The sequence below is a fragment of the Rattus norvegicus genome, chromosome 6 (assembly GCF_036323735.1).
Source record: "Rattus norvegicus strain BN/NHsdMcwi chromosome 6, GRCr8, whole genome shotgun sequence".
Taxonomy (NCBI): domain Eukaryota; kingdom Metazoa; phylum Chordata; class Mammalia; order Rodentia; family Muridae; genus Rattus; species Rattus norvegicus.
Genome location: NC_086024.1, coordinates 46,136,280 through 46,161,752, shown reverse-complemented (window position 1 = coordinate 46,161,752; position 25,473 = coordinate 46,136,280). Strand labels below are relative to the sequence as shown.

At 49.7% G+C, this 25,473-nt stretch overlaps 1 protein-coding gene, 1 non-coding gene and 1 pseudogene across 2 annotated transcripts; 1 reads left to right on the top strand and 2 right to left on the bottom strand.

Moving 5' to 3' along the window:
- Window positions 1-8,653: 8,653 nt before the first annotated feature.
- Window positions 8,654-9,412, bottom strand: LOC120093238 (60S ribosomal protein L35-like). The gene has a single exon (XM_039078184.2). The coding sequence runs from the start codon at window positions 9,220-9,222 to the stop codon at window positions 8,851-8,853; it is 372 nt and encodes a 123-aa protein (XP_038934112.1). The 5' UTR covers window positions 9,223-9,412; the 3' UTR covers window positions 8,654-8,850.
- Window positions 9,413-9,740: 328 nt separating this feature from the next.
- On the bottom strand, window positions 9,741-12,047 carry Ptma-ps3 (prothymosin alpha, pseudogene 3; annotated as a pseudogene).
- A 4,986-nt stretch (window positions 12,048-17,033) lies between these two features.
- Window positions 17,034-17,114, top strand: Trnav-aac13 (transfer RNA valine (anticodon AAC) 13). Its single transcript has one exon. It is a non-coding gene; the product is annotated as a tRNA-Val (tRNA).
- Window positions 17,115-25,473: the final 8,359 nt, after the last annotated feature.

Sequence of the window (25,473 nt, the reverse complement as noted above, 5' to 3'; positions counted from 1 at the left end):
GGGCACTCCTGTTTTAGGTTGGGAACTGAGAGTGGGAACCCATAGTAGGGAAAAGGGTGACTTGGCTGTCACCGGTGGGCCATGTGGGAACCTCACTGGGGGCAGTTGGCCTGTCTTCTTTCTGCCGTCTGTCTGGCCATCCGTCAGAGAAGTATCAAGTTCACTGGGAAGAATCCAGAGCTGACAGAAGCCTTAGTTGTCTCTCTTGGAACTTTCTCATGTTAGGGGATACTGAGGCACCGAGAGCAGTCTGTTTAACCAGGCCATGAGGCAGATAAAAGCTGAGCTTACCTGTGCCAGTTTCATTCTGTCCCTGTGATAAGACACACTGAGCAAAAGCAACTTGGCAGGGATGAGGGGCATGTGTGGAAAGAAAGCCCAGTGGTTAGGAAGATTTGCTGCGTTTACACAGGATCCAGGTTTGATTCCTAGCACCCACATGGTGGCTCACAATCATCTGTAACTTCAGTTCCAAGGGGTCTGAGGCCCTCTTATGGCCTCTGTGAGCAGCAGGCATGCATATGGTGTGCAGACATACATGAAGGCAAACCACCCATACTGATAAAATAAATTTTTAAAATGAAAGAAAATCGAAGAGCCTTTTGTACCAAAAAGAAGAAACCTTCGACAAGAAGCGAAGAAACAGGGGAGGGTTGGTGTTGGGTGGTCAGGATTAGGGGTCTGGCTGAGAGGAGCTGGATAGAGAGCTCTAATTTGCTTATTTGTGTTTTTAAAGATTAACTTATTATATATAAGTATACTGTATCTGCTTTCACACACACCAGGAAAGGGCATCTGATCTCATTATAGATGGTTGTAAGCCATCGTGTGGTTGCTGGGATTTCAACTCAGGACCTCTGGAAGAGCAGTCAGTGCTCTTAACCACTGAGCCATCTCTCCAGCCCCAAGAGCTCTAGTTTTACAAAGCAACCCACCCAGCTCTCTAGCAGCTGTGAGGAAGACTCAATGTTGTGCATCTTTTCCAGCCACTCTGGTCTCCTAGCTGACCTCATCCAAACTCCAGCCCTGCTCCACAGTGCCCTTAGTGGCGGAGAACAGCCTGCTAGATCCAGCAGATCAGTGTCTCCCGTTGCCCTACCCCACCCCCAGCAGAGTGGATAGGACCTGCATCTGCCAGCCTCCTTCCACCACTGCTGGCAGGACCTCCTTCCTCCTGACTATAAGGAGCAGGGACTTTGCTGCTGTGCACTGAGAGGGAAGCAGTGGTAACGGGTGCTAGTTAATCTGTAAGGCATTGCCCTAGAGTATCTTGGCTGTAGCCCCAGGACAGTGGTTCTCAACCTTCCTAATACTGCGGACCTTCAGTACAGTTCCTCACGTTGTGGTGACCCCCAACCATAGTCTTATTTCATTGCTACCTCACGACTGTGACTTTGCTACTGTTGTGGATTATAATGTAAAGATCTGATATGCAATCATGAAGGGGTCATGACCCACGGGTGAGAACCATCTACTGCTCTAGAGGCTGGGAAGGGAATGTGCCTCAGGAATTAGAGAGATTTGCCTATCACTCTGTGGAGGGGGCACTGGGCTCTCAGCCCTGTGGGAAGCAGATATTCTGAGGTATTGGGAATTAGGGTGCTATCTTGGAGGGAGACGGCTGTTCCCAGGCCGAGGGACCTAAGGAGCTGAAGGCCCAGATAATAGGTGGGGGCTTGGTGTTCTCCAGCACTGAGTTTGTCCCAGCATTGCTCGTGTCGACTTTATCCCTCCTCACCTGATGTAGTAACCTGGACTCAGACATACTGGGTGCTCCGAGTTAGTTCAGAGAACAGGAGTAAGCCGAAATTGGCCTGTACAGGGGGCCTCCGGCTTCATGACTTCCACCCAGCTCCTTTCTAGGGACTAGGGACAAGGAACAAACACTCTATTCTTTGGAACCCTCCTCTCCCTCCATTAGTCCTGTTCCCTCCCTGGAGATGCTGACCAAGGTACCCCAGGTTTTCTCAGTTGTCCTTCTCCCTGAACTTCCCTGGAAATCCTTGACTCTGCCTCATCCCTCTGCTTCCCTGTTGTGGACTAGTGTGTGTGTGTGTGTGTGTGTGTGTGTGTGTGTGTGTGTGTGTGTGTGTGTGTGATTACATGTGGGTGAGTGTATGCATACAGATACATGAGTTCATGTGTAAAGGTATACACAGAGGTATGCATAAGTATACTTGTGTTGATGTGTGTGTGTGTGTCTGTGTATATGTACACAAGGATATGAGCTACTACATGTATGTGGCCTTCTGAGCCTAGTTCCATGAGACTTCCTAAGAAGGTCATTGTGACCAGCCTTGCTCTCTCTACTCCTGAGCTTTAGGCACGCTCTGAAGGCCTCAGTCCTCTCTGCCTCCTGTTGTCCCCTGTGTTGGGTACCCAGATTGGATGAAAGTTAGTGTACGTTGGTGTGATTGTGGGTCGCCACGCCGGGTCCCTGTAGCCAGTGGTGAGGTTGTGACACCCAGTGGTCTGACATCACTGGGGGAAGAGGCTCAGGGCTTTGGGGGTGAAGTCATTGCCTCCTTGGGATTACTGCCCCTGGAAGTTGGAGACCCTCAAAGGCATGTGGTATGCACCCTCCATAGCCCCTGTGACTGTTTGGGATGGTGCACACAGTAACCCCTCCGTGGCTCTGCAGTGTTGGGCGCGTGCTTCATCATCTCCACCTGACCAGGAAGTGAGCGGGGCTTGCAGATAGTTCCTTGTTAGTTGGGGGCTCCCCGGAAGGGGCCTGGCATATGTGAGTAGCTTCGGAATCATTGTGAGACAGTGGAAGTTAGCCACAGTGGCTAGGCACCAGTCTTTCTCCCTTCTGGGGAGTATCACCTCCATATGCTGGGACATCTTCAGGGATCTTGTCCCCTCCCATGGGCACATCCCACTAGGAGCTGAGCTGAGTGTCATGGAAAATTCCACCTGCAAGGCTGCTTCCTGGAGTAACCTGCCCCCAGAGCTCCCTCCACTTCCCTCAGCTCAGCCTTCCTAATTGCCAGGGAGCCCATAAAAGCCTTTCAGAGCCTCTGGGATTCTTTTTGTTATTTTTTCCCCTCCAATTTGAAAGAGAATTAATAGGTATGGAAAGTGTCTCCTGACCTGGGGGTTGGGGGTGGGGTGACAGCCCATAGGGTCAGGCTTATCCTGACCCCCACCTAGCATCACAGGACTCTGAAGAGACCCTGCCCATTGTTTCCTGAGCTGCTTGGAGACCCTGCAGATAATGGCCTATGGAGACAAGGGTATGTTAAGGGTTTGTGGGAATTGACCAAAAGCTAAATTCACTTAGGGAACCAAGATTCATCAGCCAGTCCCCACAATCAGCGATTTGTCCCCTACTTGTGGCTATGAGAGGCTTTACCCTTAAACCCTGGGTGGTAACCTATGTTCAATTCCTGTAGTGTCCCCATCCAGACCTGCAGTGGGAAAGACTCTTCCTGGGGAGATGCACGCACATGCATATGCACACAAACACACACACACACACACACACACACACACACACACACACACACACATATGTTTATTCAATCCAGAAAGGGAACCCATAATAGACCAAGTTAACGGTTGTACCAAAGTACAGTTTGGCAAAGCATTGACTTTTTATTGGGGTTATTAACAGCAATACGTGTGAGGTATCATGAGCAGGGATGAGTCACAGCCCACCCAGCATAGCTGGTCACTCACAAGCTGCAACCCTGGAGTTTGCTGCAGGAGCTCAACTTGCAAACAACTGGACAGGTCAGACAGATCTTCCAATAGCGTGGCCAGTCCATCCCCTCTCCCTGTCATCAGTTACTGCCTTTGTAAAGCTGGGGGGAACCTGGAGAATCCTGACAATCCCACTTTTTCAGACCTGTGACCTTCTGTTTCCCTTCTGAGTTTCTGGAGCCTCCCCCTCCCATTTGAAAGGAACATGGAAACTGCCCTTCAACAGAGCCCTGTGGAACCCAGAGCATCAGCCCCGAGTCTCCTTCCTGTGTCATTAGAGGATCCGACCCCCAGCCTGGGAAGGCAGCAAGCTGGCTCTGGCACACATCTTTTATATTTTCCTCTTTTGGGTGACATGAAACTTAATCTTGATTGTCACCATGACTGGATTTAGAAACACCTGGACCAGCAAGGTGCACCTCTGGTGTGTCTGCAGGAGTGTTTCCAGAGATGATTAACTGAGGGTGTGAGACCCACTGCAGACTGAGGGCAAGCAGAGGAAAGGGAGGGAAAGGAGAAAACCTTTCCCTGAATGAATGCTAGCCTTTCTCTTTGCTTCCAGCCTGCTGTGATGAGAATAGCCTTCCTCCCATGGGTGTTCCTGCCCCATGACCCTCTGCCCAACCACATAGGCCAAGCAGCTGTTTTGGCTCAGGAACGCAAGCCAGAATAAATCCTTACTCCATAAGTTGTTTGTATCAGGCGCTTAGTCACGGTAATACAGAATTAATACAGTGAGAAGAGGAAGGGTACATTTGGGGTGGCATCACAGAGCTGATCACTCCTCTTGTTGTTCTGGACAGGCCGGTGACTGGCACACAACAGACACCTGGTCAGCTGAGAAGGCTGGGCAGCATTGCGTACTGGGGCAGCTGCATAGCCAAATGGTCTGATTCAAGAGACAAGGCTGGGCCTGAGTACCCAGGACACAGGAATAGGCTATAGAAAAAAGGAGCCTAGGTATCCATAGAATTTGAAGACCACCAGGGCCAGGTTTCCTCTTTCCCACTTACCACTTTCCGGGCTACCTCAAGAAGCCAAGAAGGTGGCATGGAATAGACAGGCTTGCTTTCACTCTTTGAGAGTTTCTAAGACTTTCCCCAACCCCAAACACACACACACACACACACACACACACACACACACACACACACACACACACACCACCTCATCTTATCCAATCAGAACCACTAATACACTGGGTAGACTGGCAACACTATTCATGCAAAAAATTAATTATGTACTTGGGGACTAGAAAACATTCAACCGACCGGTGTCACCAACCAGAGACATTTTCAGAATAAGTGTAGCAGTAGCAGCCCATCCAACAATGTTAAAACGCTGCCTTGAAAGCAACAGCCTTGGGCTTTTCCAGAGAGTTCCAGAAATGGGCCCACCCGTTTGGATGATTTCAGATCAGTGCTCTGACTCCCCCACACCCAAAGCAACCGGTCGTCTGTCAAGCTCAGTCACACTGCTTCCATCTTGAAAGGTACTTCTGTGTTTGTGGACATTGTTCTCTTTGGGCTCAGGCCATGTCCCATCACTCCTTCCAAAGGCTTGGGATACAAATGAAGAGGTTCTTCTCTCCTCACACCTAGATTTGGGCGAGGACTGTGAGTTGGTTGGGCGTAGCTGGAGGGGAGGAGGAAGAGGGTACCTATGACACCTAGTTAAGTAAGTTGGGGCTCTGAGGTCTGTGTGTGAATTAACATGAGGAGGAGGGTAGGAGAAGAAGTTCCCGACCTAGGATCTACTATCCATATGGCCGGCTTTGAATAAGTAGAATTTTTAGCTGGGGATGTAGAAAACAATAGTCACAGAGTTTCAGTCTCTACAGCCAAATGGATGATGTTCATTCAAAATTTAAGAGTCTTGAAATACCAGTGTGGGGTGGAGGGAAATAACCTCTGAGACGCACATGCTGGAGGGTCTGGGCTTTGAGTTACAGATTGTGCTGGTCAGCTTTCAGTGACTGACGCAATGCCCAAGAGAATCACCCTACAAGGAAGAAAGGTCTATCACGGCTCACGGTTTTGGAGGTTTCAACCCATAGTCACTTGACCCCATTGCTTTGGGCCGGTGGTGAGGGGGTACATCAGGGTAGGAGTATGTGTTGGGAGAACCTTACTCATGGTGGCCAGGAAGCAAAGAGAAAGAAGGGGCTGCAGTTCTACTATTCCCTCTAAGGACGCATACCAGGAGACTTCCTTCCATTAGGCCCCGCCTCCTTAAAGGTTATACCACATCCTGTCAGGTCCAAAAATTGAAAAGTTCAGAGTTGTAACACTTCTTAACAACACAGGCTAGTGGCTACCTGGGCCTTTTGGGAGTATTTCAGTACAGATGCAGCTGTCTCTGGGGCCGACCGGAGAGCCAATCTCAAGGAACACCGTGTTTCTCTACCACCATTCAGGTCACTTCAGAGACAGAGTTGGTCCCACTCCTGAACACTGCATTAAGAATGATTAGGGGGCTGGGGATTTAGCTCAGTGGTAGAGCGCTTACCTAGGAAGCACAAGGCCCTGGGTTCGGTCCCCAGCTCCGAAAAAAAGAACCAAAAAAAAAAAAAAAAAAAAAAGAATGATTAGAACACTCTAGCATTGCTGGAGGTTCCTGGATTGCTCCACCTCAGTCCTCAGGCTCCTCAGAGCACCCCAAGGCCCCAGTCCTCCCACCTATTGACACGTGGTCTCCAGCACCCAAGTCTCCGGGCTTCCTTGGTAAGCAGCCTGAGATGGGGAAGGCAGAGCCCACAGCTCAGAGACACACAGTGCCAGCCAAGGCTTATCCAGGTCTGGACCTATTCCCTGCCTGAGGTCTTGTGCTGGTCACCCCCCTCTCTGGTCTAGCAAGCTGCAGTGGCAAAGCTGGAAGGGCAGCATCATCCCTCAGTCCAAAGCCCCCTGACATGTGCAAGCAAGGCAGGGACTTGCCCAAGGTAGCTGAGCACCTTGACAGACACTGTGTATTTGCGCTTGCCAGGGAAGGTGTGATCCGCCACCTGCCCCTGATGTCAGACTTTCCGTGGTGCTTTTTATTAACTGGGAGATAAAGACTCAGTTAAATCTTGAGTAAATAACCAAACCTCTACCGAGAGGCTGGTGGGAGGCCCAGACCAGTTTCTCAATGACTGACACACCTTCCCTTGGCACCAACCAGAGGCATGCATTGGTGTCACCGGGGTGTGTGTGCGGTGGGGGAGGACTTAAGATTGCTGGCACGCCCCACTAAACTTTAAAAGACTGGTTTAATTGGTTTGTGGAGGGGCCCAGCCTTTCGACTTAAATGCCCCCTGGTGGCACCAGCAGAAGTCAGGACAGGAACAGATGATATCAAATGGGGTTGGAGACCTAAAGGGCTACACTTTTCATTTCCAGCAGAGTGAATGCTTTAACCTGCTTGTTCTAAAACGCCAGTTCAAACTGCATCCAAGCTGAATGCCAGACCCTCGGGAGCCCGTGGAGCCTGCTTCTGCCACGTGGCCTCATTCCCACGGGGCACTAGCACAACCTCTCGTCAGCAGAACACATCGAGAAGTTTCCGGGCTGTCGAAACAAAAGGGCACAAAGCCCACACTCTGGGGTTGAGATCTGATTAACAACCAGTGCTCTGGGAAGGGAGTCAGAAGGTGAAGGGAGCACACCATGGCACGAGAGCATCTTACCACAGAATAGAAGGCACTCAACTCAAAAGCAATGTCGAGGCCTTGCATAGCAGGAGGTACCAGGGTGGCACTCAGGCCAAGCAAGGGGTAGGGTAGGAGGGCAAGTCTCGTTTGGCTGATGTAATTGTAGTCTCTGAGGCTTACTGCCTCTGTCTGTCCTGGAAGATTCGAGCCTCCACACAATCTTATCTAGGCCTGGAATATTTTCAGCCTCTGAGATTGCTGCTCAATGAGCTGAACTCTGACTGGATTGTCAACTCAGCTGTTCTGGCCCAAACTCTCCTCCAAGCTGACTGATTCAATCTGGCTTCTCTCAGGTTTTCCTGAGCTGCTCTGCTTAGCCTCATACTAACTTTGGCAACCTGTTCTAATCTTCTGGCTCATTCTGTCTTCACCTGTGTCCAGTCTGTTCTCTCTTGGCAACTTGTCTCTGTACTTGTCCCAGAAAAACACACACTCTCTCTCTTTCTCTCTCTCTCTCTCTCTCTCTCTCTCTCTCTCTCTCTCTCTCTGTATTTCCCCACAAGCTTCCCTAAGTAGCCTCCCTTTCTTCTCTTGTCTCATGAGAGTTGGGCATATCCTATGCTGTCAAATCTCTGATTCGTCACTTTGCCCGCCACTCACTTAGACTTCACTTTCAAACACTGGTACTTCCTTCTACAAACTAACTTTACCGTCATTGTTTGGGATTAAAGGTGTGTGCTAAGGCTGAGCCGCACCACAACTAGAAACAGGGTTTTCCAGTAAATAACACGATCTCAGGGTTCACATTGTGATCAAATATCCTGGAACAAGATAAAGCCCGCCAGGAGGCAAAGTGAATACTGAAAGACACCCTGATGCCTTTAGCCTTGCGACCATCAGAGCCACAGAGGCCAGTGAATGCTCAGTTGTATCTTGTCCTACCCCACGGTCAAGAAAGCTGCATTGACTATTGAAGTTGGTGGCCTGAACTTTTCCTAGTGTTCCCAAGAGGGATTCTCATGAGAGGCTTGGTAAACAGTGGTCAGCTATTCCCCTCCCCTGGATCCTGAATTAAGCATGCTGTTTAACTCCATGACAAAGGCAAGGGTTCCACAAGATGCTCACACCCCAAAGTCAGGGCGATAAGATTAGGGGCACATTCCCAGTTCCCTTCCGTCAGTTGGCTTTTGCTTGAGCGCTCCAAATCATTCTTTTTTTTTTTTTTTTTTTTTTTTAAGAGCAACTCAGCAAAATAAAATTCCAGATTATTGTTGGACACTGCTTCACACATATATCAAACAGGTCAAAACAAACAAACAGCAACTTTATAGATAAGGAAACAGAAAAATAATCTTTTCCTTTTAACCATCTCAAACCTACATACAGCACAGCTAGGTACATACACAAAAAAGTTACTGGAATGCTCGGAATAAGATTATTTTTTCATTGTTGTTTTTGTTTTGTTTTGTTTTGTTTTGTCAGTTTTGGACTTTCTTGTCATTGTTGTCGTCTCAGGCCTTGACTGCGCACTTGCGAAGTGGGTACAGCCGCTCCTTCCGCTGCTGTTTCTTGGTCTCCAGCCTCTCTTCAAGCTTGGTGAGCCGGCGGCGCATGGCTCTCGTCTTCTTGGGTCGCAGGTCCAGGGGCTTGTACTTCTTTCCCTTGTAGAATTTCCTGAGGTTTTCCTTTTGAATCTGATTAATGACAGTGAGGACCCGTGCGATGGATTTGCGTAGGACTCGTATCTTGGAGAGCTTGGACATGGCGCCGCCTGTCACTTTGGCTATGCGAAACTGGGACGGTTCCACCTTCAGATCGTCCAGTTGTTTCAACAGCTCCTCCTTCTTCTTGCCGTGCAGGTCACGTGCCTTAATCTTGGCCATTGCTGCGTTTTCACGGATGAGGCCGCCCGGTTCGAGAGAGCTTGTTTTGTTTTTTACAAGCTTTTTTTTTTTTCTCCTTTGAGACTATAACGAACGTGGTCACGCCACAAGTAAAGTCTGAAGTAGGGCAGAAAATACTCTGAAGGCTGGTTCGGTCACCCGTCATCATTAAAAATGGCCTACCCCTGGGGTTGGGGATTTAGCTCAGCGGTAGAGCGCTTGCCTAGCGAGCGCAAGGCCCTGGGTTCGGTCCCCAGCTCCGATAAAAAAAAATGCTGACCCCTAACACTGTGTATAAAAATACAAAATGTAAATAAACAATACAAACAAATTTTCCTTTTAAAGTATGTTTAAGAAAAAAAAAAAAAAAAAAAAACAGGGCCCGGGAAGTTCTGGTTCTCTTTTCCTCCCATGCTGCCAATTCATATTGTGGTTTTGGTGGGTGGTGGACAGCGTGTGTCATCTGTGGGTCGCACTGCCCTCTGTGGGAGGACGGGGCCTGTGGGAAGGTGACCACGTTTAAATTCTGAGACGGGAAGTAGAGGGTGAATAGGTCACTGTTAGCTTTTCCTTTGGCTGTCTGGTCATCCTCATCGATCTTCTGCTTCTTGGTGTCAACATCATCACCCTCATCATCCTCAGCTACTGCTTGCCCGTAGGAGCCTCAGCTTCCTCACCTTCATCTCCATCCTCTTCCTCACCATCATCTTCCCCTCCTTCTCTTCCTCCCCACCTTCTTCCTCTTTTTCATCTACCTCATTGTCAGCCTCCTTCCTGCTCCTCGTTTTCCTCATTTTGAGCGTCCCCATTGGCAGGTGCATCGCTTTCACTCTCTGCCTCCTTCACGGTTTCCTTCTTCTCCTTCAAGTCCTTGGTGATCTCAGAGCTGGTGTCCACTGCCAAATCTGACATGGTGGGGCACGCCGGTGGCCCACCAATGCAGCAAGTAAGAAATTAGTTGAGTTTGAAGACTCTGGCGAGAGAACTGCAGAGTCCGTGTTGGAGGAGGTGGTGGGCAGCAAAGGTGGCTGCAGTGAGCACAGAGCACGACCAGGGAACAATGCAAAGATGGCTTTTCAGAGCAGCCAGTGGGGGTCCAAATCATTTTTACCACTCCTACTGCCCCCCCAACCTGTCCTAATGACCTCACCAGACAGAAAGAAAAGAACACTTGGGCCAGGCAATGTGGGTAAAGCCACATTGAACCAAGCTCGACTACCTGAACAATCCCAGAGTTCACATGGTATAAAGAAAGAATTGATGTCTGCAAACTGCGCTCTGACCCCTATTCTCGTGTTTGGCGTGTGCACGCACCCCATGTATACACTAAATAAATGTTAAAAGGTTTTTTTTTATTCTGAAAGAAGGTGGCAGCCTCATAGGGGCTGTTTACACAGCCTCCAGAATCAAGGGCAGCTACAGTCCTATAACAGATATCAGCACAGGTACCTGTGCACTGTAGCATCCACATGTACACCACATGCTACATGTGCACAGTACCTACCTGTACCTTATAGATGTATTACTTGCCTGTGGTGTGCTACATACATACTGCACACTATGTATGCATACTGCCCACTCACATGCATATTGCCTGCAGGGTCCAGGTCACATCATTTCCAGGGTGGCCCAACTACCTTTTTTTTTTTTTTTTTTTTTTTTAGCTATCTGGGAGATTCTAACATGTAAATGCATTTGAGACCATAGGCTACTCATAGGAGACTCCAGTTTGTAGCTCCACTAGGACTCAGCCTGGGTTCAGGAAGGGGAACCCTACCCCATCCACCAACTGCAAGGACATGTGGCAGACATTGGGAAGACACAGAAGCTGAGCCATGGGCTTCTGGCCTCTCCTGTGGCTTTTGTTTCCACCGAGATCAGTGTTAATTATTCATCTCCAATCAGATCTTCCACTCTCCGACACCTGCCCAGCCGGAAGACAGGGAAGACAGTGAAGACAGGGAAAGCATCTATGGCCTTTGTGCTCAGAAGCAGCCCAGCCCTGGGATGAACAACAGGAGGCTCTGGCAACTTCTGTGGTGGAGGTGGAGGGTGAGCTGGGGACCCAGTCCAACCTGCTGATCTGCTTATTTTCCCAAGTGCCGGGGCTCCCACCCTCAGCCCCAACAGTGCAGAATCAGCCTTTGGGGTGCTTAGAGATTCTCTCTAAACATATTCCTCCTATATCCCACCTAGTAAGCTCCCAAGTTTGTAACCAGTTGTTGGGGTTTGATCTTGTGTACTGTGTATTCAGATGCTGATTTTGTGCCCATCTGTCTGGCTACAGTACAAACAATAAAATGGTCAAGCATCTCTGGTCTCAATGTTATGTAAACATTGTTTTCTATCATCTCTGATTGGTTAAAAAAGAGCTGATCAGCCTATGACTGGGCTGAAGAGGACAGTGGAGGTGGGACTTTGGATTCCAATGAGAGAGAGAGAACAGAAAGAGAAGAAAGGTATGGACAGAGCATGGGGAGACACCAGGAGAATTCGCCATGAGGACACACACGGAGCAGAGCAAGCCAGAGCAAGACTCAGATGGCAAGCAACAGGGCATTTATCTGGGTATTAACAGCCTAGGTGGATTAGAAGAGCCCAGAACCTGCCCAGCATAGTGCCAGCTTATAAAAATACCAGGTCTCTGGGTCTCTTCTTCAGGAACTATATGGGCTAGAGTGGGCATAGAAACCCCTGTGGAAGCAAAAGAGAGCATAGCAACCCCCCCCAAATGCTCTATACCCAGTAATAAATGTGCACTTTGCATTCCAAAAATATGACTTGGAATGTTCAGAGTAGCATCATGTTAGTTAGTAGTACTAACCCTAAAATGAGGTATCCTGAATGCTTACCTCCCACCCCCGCCCGACTATAGAACAGACACTCAGGCCACAGTGGAGTCACTAGGCAGAGGCCACATATGGAATATACTGTATATGTGAGCCACAGTCTCCCACACTGAGATAGTGATGCCCACAAACAGTAGGAAGCACAGTCAGGCAGCAGAGGTGCACACATGGTGTGTTAGCCAGAGGGACAGAACGTACAGAATGTGTGTGTCGGAGGGGGGGTGGAGGGAGGGAGAGAAAAGAATTAAAGCAGCTTACACGCTGTGGCTCAGCCAGTCCAACAATGGCTGTTTATTAATGGATGCTCTAAGACTCTTATAGTTCTTCAGTTCAGGAGGCTGGATGACTCGGCTGGTCTTCAGAATACACCAGAATCCCAAAGAAGTAGGCTCTAACGCCAGTGAAGGTCTTGCCAGCAAGAGCGAGAACAAACAGGCAAAGTGAGTTTCCTTCTTCCATGACCTTTATATATAAGCTGTTCCCGGAAACTGTGGTCCACATTAAAGGTGGGTCTTCCCACCTCAAAAGATCCACATTAAAAGCAAGTCTTCTCTCTTCAAATGACTTAATTAAGAAGAAGAAGAAAAAATCTCAGCACTGGCTCGGCAGTTAAGAGCACTGGCTGCTCTTCCAGAGGTCCAGAGTTCAATTCCCAGCACCCACATGGTGGCTCACAACCATCTGTGATGGGTTCGGGTGCCCTCTTTTGGTGTGTGGGAAAAGTGACAGTGTACTCACATAAAATAAATCTTTAAAAAAGAAAAAAAGAATCTCTCACATGTGTTCCCAGATCCTTAGGTTATAATTAGTACCAGATGTAGTCAAATTGACAACCAAGAATAGCTATCACAGGTGGGAAGAATCCACAGTATTCTTATAGCTTTAAACAGCAGCAGAAACAGTGTATAACATGAGAAGCCAGGTAGTACCTCTGACTTTCCTGTATTTTATACGTGGGGGGGGGGAGTTAAAATGCAATAAAATAAAAACAAAAAAACCCTTGGTTAAAGGGTTGAAGAGTATTCAGAGGTCTGGGGATTGAGGAGAAGTTAACTGCTACATAGAATCAAGGGACACAGACACACACACACACACACACACACACGCACACACACACACATGCACGCACACACACACACACACACACACACACACACACACACACACACACACACAGAGGACCCTTCCTTATCCCATGCTTACCATCTCCATGAACTTGGCCCTATGCTGCCTGCTTTAGTTAGGGTTTCGTTACTGTAAAGAGACACCATGACAACTCTTATAAAGGGCAACATTTATGTAGCTCATAGGTTCAGAGGTTCAGTCCATTTTCATCAAGGCAGGAAGCATGGCAGCATCCAGGCAGGCATGGCACTGGAGGAGCTGAGAGTTCTACATCTTGTTCCAAAGGCAAACAGGAGAAGCCTGGTTTTTAGGCAGCTAGGAAGGTCTCTCAAATCCCACCCCCACGGTGACACTCTTCCTCCACCAAGGCCACACGTCCTAATAGTGCCACTCCATGGGCCAAGCGTATTCAAACCACCACACTGCCTATGCCTCAGCATCCCATGGGACTTCTAAGAAAAGGAAATCCAGGGCCTTGAGGCTGTACTTTTCCACTACAGAGAAGCCATCAATGGTCATCCAAGAGGTATAGCGACATCAGAGGCTGCATGGCCTATTTAGAAGAGCCTTCTTGAGCTCTTGCCTGGCCCTTTCTCATCAGAATTCTACACAACTATCCCCTCAGCCACTTCTGCTCTGCTTACTGGAGGATTTGCTCTTAAAATCCCCAGCCACCCTTCAAGTAGCCTTACTACCCTGAGGTACAGCAGGCCATAAGAAGCCCAAACAAGTTACATTAGTTATCTTTCACTTCACTGTGATAAAATACACAGTAAGAGGAAACTTAAGCTTGGAGAGGGTGATTGTGGCTCACGGTTTAAGGGGATACAGTTCATCACACTGGGGGAGGGGTGGCAGCAGTCACCACATGGTAATAGGATCATATGGCCGCTTCTTGTTACCTGGGGCCACTTGGAAAGTAGAGACTGATTTGGAAGTGGAAATGGGCAAGGCTTGTCCTCTAGCGATGCGATTCCCCCAGGAAAAGTCCATCTCCGGAGGATGCCACAGCCTCTTCAGCAGCACCACTAGCTGGGGACCGAGTGTGCAGGCATAGGAGCCTGTGAAGGTAAACTCATAGTACTATAGGGTCAGCGGAGACCACCTCTGTCTCAAACTGGTTCTTATCTTGCCCTCTCCAAGAAGGAAGTGGACAGATGGCAAAGTGTACAAGCAGAGGTACTTAACGACTAACTCGGGGTTAAACTGAATACTACTGATTTCCATTGTGGGGTTAGACGATTCAGTGGGGGTGGTTTTGAACACTCCATAGCAGCAGGATGCTAACAGAGAGCGGTGGCAGTGCTCACATTTCGAGAGCAGCAGGTACCTGAAGCAGGGGGCAGGCCTTGATGTCTGGAGGATGAAAATGGCTGTGGGAACGAATTCTCACTCAAAGCTGAAGCTCTGAGGCTAAGGGATGCCAGTTAGGCCCTGAGTGGCTGAACGTGGGTAGGCAAAGAGGGAGAAAAATAGGACCAATCAGAGAAGAGTGTTCAGACCTATGGGGGTGGGGGAACCATGAGTCCACTGAAAGAGCCTCGAGTCTCAACCCTTTCTGTCATTTCTGTCTGTTCCAGTAACTATAGCCATTCTTGCTGGTAACTTCACTCATTGGAGGGTTTGTTTGTTTGTTGGTTGGTTTGGTTTGGTTTGGTTTTTGTTTTGTAATTTTTGTTTTTCTTTCTAGTGCAGCTGGCCCACTCATGGCTACCAGCAGGGAACTTGCTCTCTGGTCCTGAGCTTGCCCATTGTTGGAAGGTGTCAGACCCTCCTTATGGGAGGGTGAGGCCAACTGTCTGACCTAGAAGGAGAGACAACCCAGAGAGACCCCAAGACTCTAGGACAAGGGACTTGTACTCTCTATTACTGGTTGCTTCAACCCCCAGGCAGGGTGCAGCCCCAGAGACCCAAAGAAACCAACAGGGGAGCAATGTGGCAACTCTCTATTTTATGCTAATTTAAGCAGTGAGTCATTGAAACGGGGACTTGCTGTAACCTGGAGCACCTCTGGAAGAAACCCAAATCAGGGAGCTTTGAGCAAAGAGAGCCCTGAGGAACCCTACCTAGGATGGATGCCCCTGGGGACACGAGAGCAGAGCTTCTGAATCTGCCACCAGGATCCTCTGGAAATGGCGTTGGTGACCTCACTGGGTGAGCAGTGGAGGTTTGTGAGCAAAGGCTGAGAACAGGGTTGGTATCCTCTCCCAGCTCGGGCTCAGCCCATAGGAGAGTCGATCAGTCATGGCCTGAATTGGACTTGTGAAGCCAAAGGAAATCACTGGATGGCACAGCCTTGAAGAAGCTCTGGGAGCTAACAAGGTTTTTTGGTTTTTTTTGTTTGTTTGTTTGTTTGTTTTTGTTTTTTTTTTATTTATTTTTTATTTTTTTTTCGGAGCTGGGGACCGAACCCAGGGCCTTGCGCTTCCTAGGCAAGCGCTCTACCACTGAGCTAAATCCCCAACCCCTAACAAGGTTTTAATATTTCAGAAGGTTCTAGGTCACTGCTGAAATGCTCTCTCTCTCTCTCTCTCTCTCTCTCTCTCCCTCTCTTCCCCCTCTGTCCCTTCTTTTCTTCTTTTATTCCTCTCTCTCTCTCTTCCCCCTCCCTCCCTTCTTTTCTTCTTTTATTTTCCCCGCCTCTCTCTCCCTCCCCCTCCCTCTGACAGGGTTTCTCTGTGTAGCCCGGCTATCCTGGAACTCCCTCTGTAGACCAGGCTGACCCTGAACTCTAAGGTCTGCCTGCCTCTGCATCCCAAGTGCTAGGATCAAAGGTGCATGTGCACCACCACCACCACTCAGCTTGAGATGCTATATCTAAGGCCTGCAATTTTAGAGGCATCATTGGCATTGCTTACTGGGCCTTCTAGAGGATCAGGACTCAGGTGCTGGGCAGCCCACCTGGGCTACAGTCACTCTTTGATCTTTGAGGATGAGGGATGTCTGGTGGATGTCAGAGACAGGCAACTTTGGGCCCAGCTCCATGTGCCTCAGTGTAGTTGCAGGGAGCAGAGCTGGAAGACCCTAGGGCTGCAGTTGCCCATCAGGAGCCAAAATACAAGACCTAAGTCAGAGCATTGGAAAAACAAGGATCAAGATGTCATCTCAACACGTCGCTAGGCTGCTCTTTGTCATGGAGGCAACAGGAATAAAGACGGGATTCAGCCTGGGATCAAAGTTACAACCATCTTCTTTGCAGGAGGTGGAGGAAAGATAGGGGTGGGGTGTGTGTCAGAAAACAAGCCAGTCATTGGTTCAAAGGACCAAGGTTCAGAAAATAAAGTCAAGAATATGGACCCAACCAGAATATGCATGTTCAAACCCTCACACTTCAAAATCAGCAAAATTGACTTATTAAAAAAACCCTCAGAATATAGTGCTGTGAGCAGAAGAGAACGAGGCTCAATGAAATAAAATTGGACAGGCCCCCAGGGCATCTCAGTTGATGATGGAAAATTCCAAGTGTCCTCATTCTCTCTCAGGCCTCTGATTGAGGACGCCCACAGCAGCTGGGTGCTCTAACACGGCCCGAAGGCCCCAGGGCCAGGGACATCTGGGAATGGGGGCAGGGGCAGGAAGGAAATGAACTTTGGGGGTCAGACAGACCTGGACTTATTCCTCATTTAACACTGTGTAGCTTAAATTGGCCCAGGTTGCTTCTGTGAAGACAATTGGTTGATTTATAAATTGGCTTGGGGCAGCCCCTACCCGAGAACAGCCAGAGCTCAAGAGGCATGATGAAAACTCAGCTCGCAGTGGGTGTCTGCTTTGGAAATTTAAAGCCAGGGAAAAAGAGTTTTTCAATTCATATCATGACCTCAATGTTAAATGCCGTTTTCCGGGGTTGGGGATTTAGCTCAGTGGTAGAGCGCTTGCCTAACAAGCACAAGGCCCTGGGTTCGGTCCCCAGCTCTGGAAAAAAAAAAAAAAAAAAAGAAAGAAATTTAAAAAAAAGATGCCGTTTTCCTAGTCTTCGAGAAGATTCTTCCCTCTGAAGCAGAAGGAACCATCTCACCTAACAGGACATTTGTAGTGACTCGATGTTCTGGACCAGAATCCCTCAGGCCCATATCCCACACTGGAACCCATAGTGATAGGGGGTTATCTCTTGTCCTGGGCCTTTCAGAGTTGCCGCTGAAACTAGGGCTTTGGCACAGAGCTGAGCATAGAGAACATGAGGCAGGGAAAAATGATGCAAAAGGAAAAGAAGAGAGAGAAAGAAGGGAGGAGGTGCTGAAAGAAAGAAAAGAGGAAGGACAGAGAAGAGAGGTTAAGACTGTCACGAAGTCTTCCCAGTCATTTCTGTTCCTCTTTACCCAGGATGCCGGCAGCCATGTTGGCAGGCTCAAAAGGCTGTGGCTGGTCCAAGTCACTTCAAAACTTCCCATTTCAGGCCCTTCCTACCAGGCCTACCGGAAGGACAACCTTCAGAACTGTCTGAACACAGAGGAGATACCTGTGTGTCGTTTCCTAGAGAACACCCCGAAGACACGGGGCTTTGGAATCAGACAGGTCTGGGTTTGAATCTCAGCTATTTCGCTCAGCTAAACCTGGCCACCCCCCATCCCTCCACCCCCCCCCCCCGTAGCATGGGGGTTAGGGATGCATGCTCCTGTGGTTTGCACGTTAAATGAACTAGGCCCTTTGCAAAGGACCTGAGTTCCCGTGGCTCCATAGTAGATCCTGTGGTTCCACAGTGGCTCCTGTACAGTGGACCTGAGTCAGTTACCATAGAGAAGCAGGGAGGAGTCTAGGCCCAGAACTGCAAAGGGCTCCATACTATCATCTCCTGCCTTTGGACCTGGCATTTGTGCTATTAGAGTTGCATTTGAAAAAACATGGTGCGAGTAAGGGTTAGGGGAAAGGAGGCTGGAATGATGGTCTTGCATTGGGGCCTGAATTTGGTTCTTAGCACTCACCTTAGGTAGTTCACACTGCTATAACTCCAACTCCAGAGGATCCACCACCTCTGGCCTCCAAGGACCCACCCACAGTCCTGTGCACATAACCCCAGACCCCAGACTCACTCTCTCTCTCTCTCTCTCTCTCTCTCTCACACACACACACACACACACACACACACACACACACAGACACACACACACACAATTATTTTATCGTTGTTTTTCGAGACAGGGTTTCTCTGTGTCGCTCTGATTGTCCTGAAACTAGCTCTGTAGACCAGGCTGGCCTTGAACTCACGGACAGCCTGCCTGCCTCTGCCTCCTGAGCGCTGGGATTAAACATATGCACTGCCACCGTCCCGCTCGCATAATTTTTAGAATAAAATTAATAGTTTAAATTTGGGTTGGGTAGTAGTTAGACGGTAAAGTGTTTGCCTCGCAGGCATGAGGACCCGTGTGTGACCCCTATAACCCACGTTTTGAAAGCTGGGCTCGTGGCACATGTTTATAACCCCTGTGCTAACGAGGTGGAGGCAGGTGAGGACTCTGGGGCTCACTGGCCAACCATCCTACTCGGCAAGTTCCAACCCAGAGATTCTGTCGAAATATCAGGAATGGCACTTGAAGAACAATGGCACCCGAGGTTGTTCTTTGGCCATTGTACTCTCCTGCATCCACGTATACGAGTTTATGCACACATACGCTTGTGCACACACATATGGAGGGTCTGACTCAGGAAGCTGAGGGCAGGCCCCGGAGTGTGCATTTCTCTCAGCACCAAGTGAGAGCAATGATGCCCCGGCTTTCTTCCATGGAGACAGGAGACCTATTTCCTGGCCAGTGCCTGGGCCAGCCTGCCTGGGCCGTTCAGCAGCCTTGAATGGCAGGGCCTCCCTGCCTGTCAGCCCAGGTGCAGCAGTTTGCCTAAGGACTATCTAATACAATATGGTTTGGGGGTCAGGACCTCTCTCCTCTGAAAGCATCCATGGGCTGCAGCTGGTAAGCTATTGTTTCCTACTCAAAGGGAAAGTGTCATTAGTGCCCTGTGCGATGGGAAAGGGCACAGGAGCTGGGCTTGTGTTAATAATAGTCCTTCCTTAATGGGCTGAGCAAGACTGTGTGTGGGCCTCTGGGCAGGACAGGCCTCTCTTCTCCGTGCAGAGGCTCTCCTATCTCACCCGTCTGGCCCTCAGCACTCCTGGGTACATTTCCCTCCCAGGCGCCCACGTTTTCTGGGCTATGCCAGCTCCCCAGAACTACCTTTAGAGAGCCACAAACTCACTGGCTTAACATAAGAGTGTTTATCTCTTGGTTTTGCAGGCTGGAGCTGTGAGGTCAGGTTCTTAACAGGGCCACTCTCCCCCCAAATCCTCTGTGGAGCCTCCTTCAGTGGCTAAGTGGCCTCCATGTCCCTTGACTGCTTCATTCCAATCTGTCTTCACATGGTATCCTCCCGCTCTCTCTGTCTCCCTCTCTGTTGTTTTTCTCTGTGTGCGCACGCGCATGAATATGCCATGAGGAACCTGTGGGAGTCAGAGGAGGACCTCAGGAGTCTGTTTTCTCCCTCCACTTTTGCAGGGTCGCTCTGGCCGGTTGTCACTGTGGTGGATACCCCAGGCTAGAAGGCCAGCAGAGCTTCTAAGGTCTCCCCTGCCTCCCATCTCATCATCGGCATGCTGGGATTGCAGATGGGGACCAGCACATGCAGGTTTCTACCTGAGGTCCAGGAATCTGAATTGTTTGGGTTGCACGGCAAGCACTTTCACCCTCGGTCCTCGTAAGGACACCAATCGCGTTGGACTTAGGGTGACCCTCACTGCGGTAGGAAACCCATCCGACTTAGTCACAGCTGCAAAGGGACCTGTTTCCAAGTAAAGTTAAAGAGAGGACACTGAAGGTTTTGAGAGGATCCAAGCCAACCTATGACAGAAGGTTAGAAGGACTTGGGCTCCAGGGACATCCTGAATCCCTGCAACACCTAAGACCCAGGGGGCCTTAGTTTGCTCAACTGTAGGTGAGAAGTCTCTCTTCCCTCCCTGGACACCATAAGGATCACAGAGAATATCTTTTCGAGAGAGGTGTATTTGCCTTTGCACGTGCATGTGTGTGTACATGTGTGCATGTGTGCATGGGATCCAGAAGAGGGCATCAGGTGGCCTCTTCTCTATCACCATCCCTCTAGTCCCTTGAGGCAGCACATCTTCCTGAACCTTGAGCTCTCTCGACTAAGCTGCAGACAGCTGCCCCAACAATCCTCCTGCATTCACCCACTTGGAGCTGGGGCTACTGGTCCATGCCAGAGATGTGGCTTCTTATGTGGGTGCCGAGATCCAAACTCCGATCTTGATGAGCATGTAGCAAGCTCTCTTGACCACAGAACCACCTCTCCATCCTGGAGAAATGTCTTCTGACCCTCGAGGGGATGCTGAAAGAGGCAGAGAGGCTACGACCTCTGGATCTCAGCAGCGGAGTAGCAGAACCTTGCCTCCCTTCCGAGGGAATGGGAAGTTAAGCAGGAAATATCCTGGTGAACCTGGAGAGCCCACGCCAACTGTGTCACTTTGGGGGAAGGTGGCAGCATTGTTCCTGTCACTCCTGAAGGGCTGGAACTCTCCGTACCAATGGGCCCCACGGTCTGCCCCAGAATACACTGAAATGGCTTTTATCACCATCCTGGGCCTGTGTGGGTGGCCACTCAAAGCATAGCTCATCCCTGGAAGGCTCTCCAGCAGTGATGACTGCAGAGAGTTCTGGCTGAAGCACCCACATCTAGAAGCAAGGCCTTCCCAAAGCATGTTAGATGAAAGTGGCCTTTATTAAGTGCCTCTTCACTCAATTGCGTTTTCTGCTAAACAGAACATTTGATTAAAGGGTCTGAGGATAAATTATTACCAACCACTAATGATTACATTTAAAAGAGCAATACAGAATTTAGAACAGGGCTTAAAGAAGTTACAATACCTAGTGGGGCTTTTTTGTTTTTGTTTTTGTTTTGTTTGTTGGGGTTGGGACACTTTAAGCGTTTAAGTCCTGAAAGTTTAAGCAGAAAAGGAATTGACTGGCTTATAACACTACAAAGTTGGGGGGTGGCGCATGGAATTCAGACACAGCTGGATCCAGGGATTCAAACCCAGCAGTGTCTTCTTAAGGGTCACCCTTGTTCTTAGAAGGGACTCTCACAGCAGCAGCAGAGACAGCCACTGGTTCTCCAGCTTTTCATTATGACACTGTGTCAGCACTTGCTTGTCCCCAGCAGCATCCTCAGCTAAGGAAGGTTCTCTGGTCCAGGTCCCTCCCATCTCTAGCCCAGGGAACAGGAGCTCTCTCTGGCCACTCCTTTAGGTCAGAGGGTCAAAGTTAACCAAGGCCTAAGGGAGTGGATGCACCCTGGATAGATCATACGAATGGGCGAGGGGTGAGTAAGAAAGCAAGAGACTCTTTAATAAGTCCATGACTCTGGGGACATTATCTGTGAAGCCTTCAGCAACTTCCCTCCCTGCTCCCTCAACCCTGAGCCTTGACTCAAATTGAACACAAAATGTAGTCATCCTCAACTCAGCTCCTGGAAGCTAAGGAATGTGTGAAGGGCCTCCTGGTCACTGTGGTGTGCACAAAGGAGGCCACCTGACCCCGGACAGCTGACCCCAGCAGGGACAGGAGCTGTGTGTGCACTTGTTAGGGCTCGCTACATCTAGCCCTTTCTTGGACTATCTCAGCGTTTTTCCACCGAGAACTCTGCCTGGCTCCAGCTGCAACATTTACTTCTCTGTGAGACCTGCACTACTGCCTAAACTGGAAGCTCTCATTCTGTCCTTGTATCTTTTTCCAACTGTCTCCTCACTGTAGTTACAGGCCCAGGCACTGCAGCCCCACCACAACTGAGCTCAGGGCCCCACTCACATTGATGTCTCCTCCACTGCTTCTCTGACTCTTTTCATTCAGTCTGTTAGATCATTGGGGAAAGGCTTGGTCACATCTGTTTTAGGGAGACCCAGAATCCTGTCATCAAATTCCCTACATCCCACATGTTAGGCTAGGCTCTGTCCTAGAACCTGCCTTGCTCGACACAGAGTCACCATCATGTCACCATCCTGGTTGACTTCCTTTCCACAGACTGAGCAGGTGACCTGGGCTGGGCCCCCACAGGGAGCCGATTCCCTTGCCGTTGACAAGCAAATTCCTGTCAGGGAGAGAGATGCACCTTGACCCCTGAAGCAGGGCACTGAGTGCACTCATGGCCCGGCCAAGGAGCCAAGGAGCCAAGGAAAGGAAGGCTTCAGGCAGTCTCGTAGAGAGAGCAAAACACAATCATTACAGCAATGATAGACGCTGGCTGATTGAACACATTCTTCTCAGCCAAACCTGAAATTACTTGCGCTATTGATGGAGGCCTAATGGGAAAGGCAAAAGTCCCCCCACAGGGAGCCCTGCTGAGCCCCTGATGGTTACAGGGACTGCTGGCCTCCAGCCCGGGGGACACCTCCTTTCTGAAACTCCATCTTGTCTACATCCACTCAGAGCCACTGCCTGTGCCTGGGGCTATGGCCTGGGGTCCTCAGAAAGTGCTCATGGGGCAGGGGAGTGTCTCGTAGCTACTGTCAACCCTATGTGGAGTAGGGACTAATTGACCAGTCCTCACCACAAATATTCATTAGTAGACAAATACTGCTGTCCCCTCTGCCTACACCCTCACAACCAAACTTCCATTCTAGGCTCCAGGACCCACCCAAACAGTGTTGTACTGTAGTCGGTAAAATACATGTAACATAAACACAGAATACAAAGACGTAACACAAGAGTGTCATCTTAACTGCAGTTAGCGCCTAGGTTAGTTATATTAAGTATATTCGCTTTGTTATAGGAACAAAGTATGTTGGCTTCATACTTTCCAAGCTGAAATTCTAAACCCCTTGAACAGCAGGCCACAGGCAGCCACCCGGCTACTCTCTCTCTCCACATTCAGGGAAGTGGAATCACGTGGTGCTGACCTTTCGTGACTGGTTTTCCTCACTAAGAGTGATTTCGTCATCATGACTGAAGACGATTGATTAACGAAGAGCCTCACTAGGTAGCCCAGGCTGGCCTTCAATCTGAAGTACAAGGACCAAAGGGACATGCGGTCACACAGCTCTGTTTTCTGATCCCAATGACCCTGCATCTACACTGCTCCAGGATTCATCTTCACATGCCTGAGTCCCCATTGGACCACAGACCCAGAACAAACAGCCACAACCCTGCAGGGCACTGGCCAAAGGGCTGGAGGTTTGTGGACGTGGCAGGTTGGCCTGCAAAGGACCCCCTGCTCTGTCAGCCTTCTCTCTTTTTTCCCCAGCCCTGGCCTCTTCTTGAAAGAACTCCTTCCCCAGTTTCCAGAAGTGGGGGCCACCTAAGCTTCTCCCCACTGCTCCCTTAAGCCACAATTTGCTCTTCAAATCACCAAACTGTTTACCGACAGTACAGCTCCTTCACACTCTACTGAACTGCAAAACTAGTCATTACTGGGGCTCTCGCCTCCTTGCTGCTAACAATGGCTTAATGGGAAAATCAGCATCAGCGGCTCAGAGGCCTTAATTACTCTTCTCTGTTGATCCCCGCTTTGGCCTAAGCCCGCAGCAAGGAGGGAGGAGACTACCCAAGACACGGAGAGACTTGGCTTTCCCCAAAGGAAAACACAGTTCATCATTACATGGGGCCAAGACACATCATGTGGACGGAGGGGAGGCCTGCCTAAACAGTGATGATCCCAAGGATCAGCATAGTGGGAGGTAGTCAGGACTGTGATCGGAGTCCCATCCAGAAAGGCCGAGTTCAAGTTCCACCCCTGCTACTTCCTTGTTCTGTGATCTTGAATGAGCTGCTTATGTTCTCTGATTCTCTCTCTCTCTCTCTCTCTCTCTCTCTCTCTCTCTCTCTCTCTCTCTCTGTGTGTGTGTGTGTGTGTGTGTGTGTGTGTGTGTGTGTGTGTGTGCGTGTGTGTATGTGTTTAAGACAGAGTTTCACTGTGTAGCCCTGACTGTTCTAGAACTTTCTCTGTAGACCAGGCTGGCTTTGAACTCAGAGAGATCTGCCTGCCTCTGCCTACTGAGTGCACCACCACTGCCTGGCTAAGGCCTCTTATTTTAATTTTTGCACCAGGCTAGGTTTCCAGGGCCACTCTCTTGTCCATTTGAGCACCTCTGTACTTCCAACCCCCAACATAAGGCTGTAGTTAGAGTTGGTATTGAATGGCCAACAGCCCTGGGTAGAGCTCTAGGGGGCTAAGCAGGCCCAGAGAAGAACTTGGGATTTTGTCTTGTGGAGAGATATCCTGGGCTTGAGACTCGGTGCTCTGATGCCTTCAAGCACGGGAGGCTGTAAGGAGGAGCTGTAGCAACGACATGCCCTTCAGGTTGTTCTGGTCTGTCAGGGAGGTGACCCAGACATAAAGAACAGCAGAGGACAGCTGGATATCTGAAAGGCAAAGAAAAGAGGGTAGGCATGCCATGATCCAGGGGACGGACATAGCCAGCAGTGGGAACGGGATTCCCAAGAGGAAGGGAAAAAAATCAAAGCAACAGCTTGGTGACTTTAATCTCAGCACTTGAGAGGCAGAGGCAAATGAATCTCCAAGCTCGAGGCCAGCCTGATCTACAGAGCAATTTCCAAACAGCCAGGGCTACACAGAGAAACCCTACCAAGAAAAACAAATGAAACTCAGAGATGGTGACATGGAGAGGTCCGCCCACAGGCACAACACATAAATCAGCTTCAGGCCCAGGCAGTGTAGAAGCCCAGGCTTAGGGAGGAGCCTATGGGCCAGTCACCTGGCTGGGCCGCAAGGTGCAAGTGAAAACCAGCTCTAAATGAGTGGACTTTGCCCTGCCTCAGAGACTACAGTCCTGACCTGTGCAGACTCCCGTGGTTAGAGCTATGGAATCCAGGTCCCTGTATAACAGACAAGAAGCTAGCCAGGAGACTGGATTTGGGGACAGTAAGGAGGCTCTAATCTTCCCAGGAGAACTGAGAGACAGGGAGGAGTGCAGTGTGCAAGTGCTCTGGTCTCTGGGCTCCCCTCTGAAGAAGCGGCTCCATAGGGAGGTGCTTAATTTCTGCTCCAGTCACCCTGGAGACCCAGGACTCGGATACTCAGCTCTTCAGCTGCTGCAGGCTTCATGGTGATGACAGCTTGCCATTTGTCTGTTGCGTGTACAGGCCTGGGAAGTTGCAGAAGATTCCTGTCATCTGCATTCCCACACCAGGCAGGGATCCTGGGGGGCCCAGGTCCAGGAGACTGAGGGACAGTGGGGGACAATGCCCTTCCTGGGAGACAGTGGGACAATATCTTGAACATGCACAGTTGTAATAATGGAGCAAACTCGGACTCAGTGACTGAG

Coding starts and splice junctions, on each gene's coding strand:
- LOC120093238 (XM_039078184.2), bottom strand. CDS start 9,222: ATGGCCAAGATTAAGGCACGTGACCTGCACGGCAAGAAGAAGGAGGAG.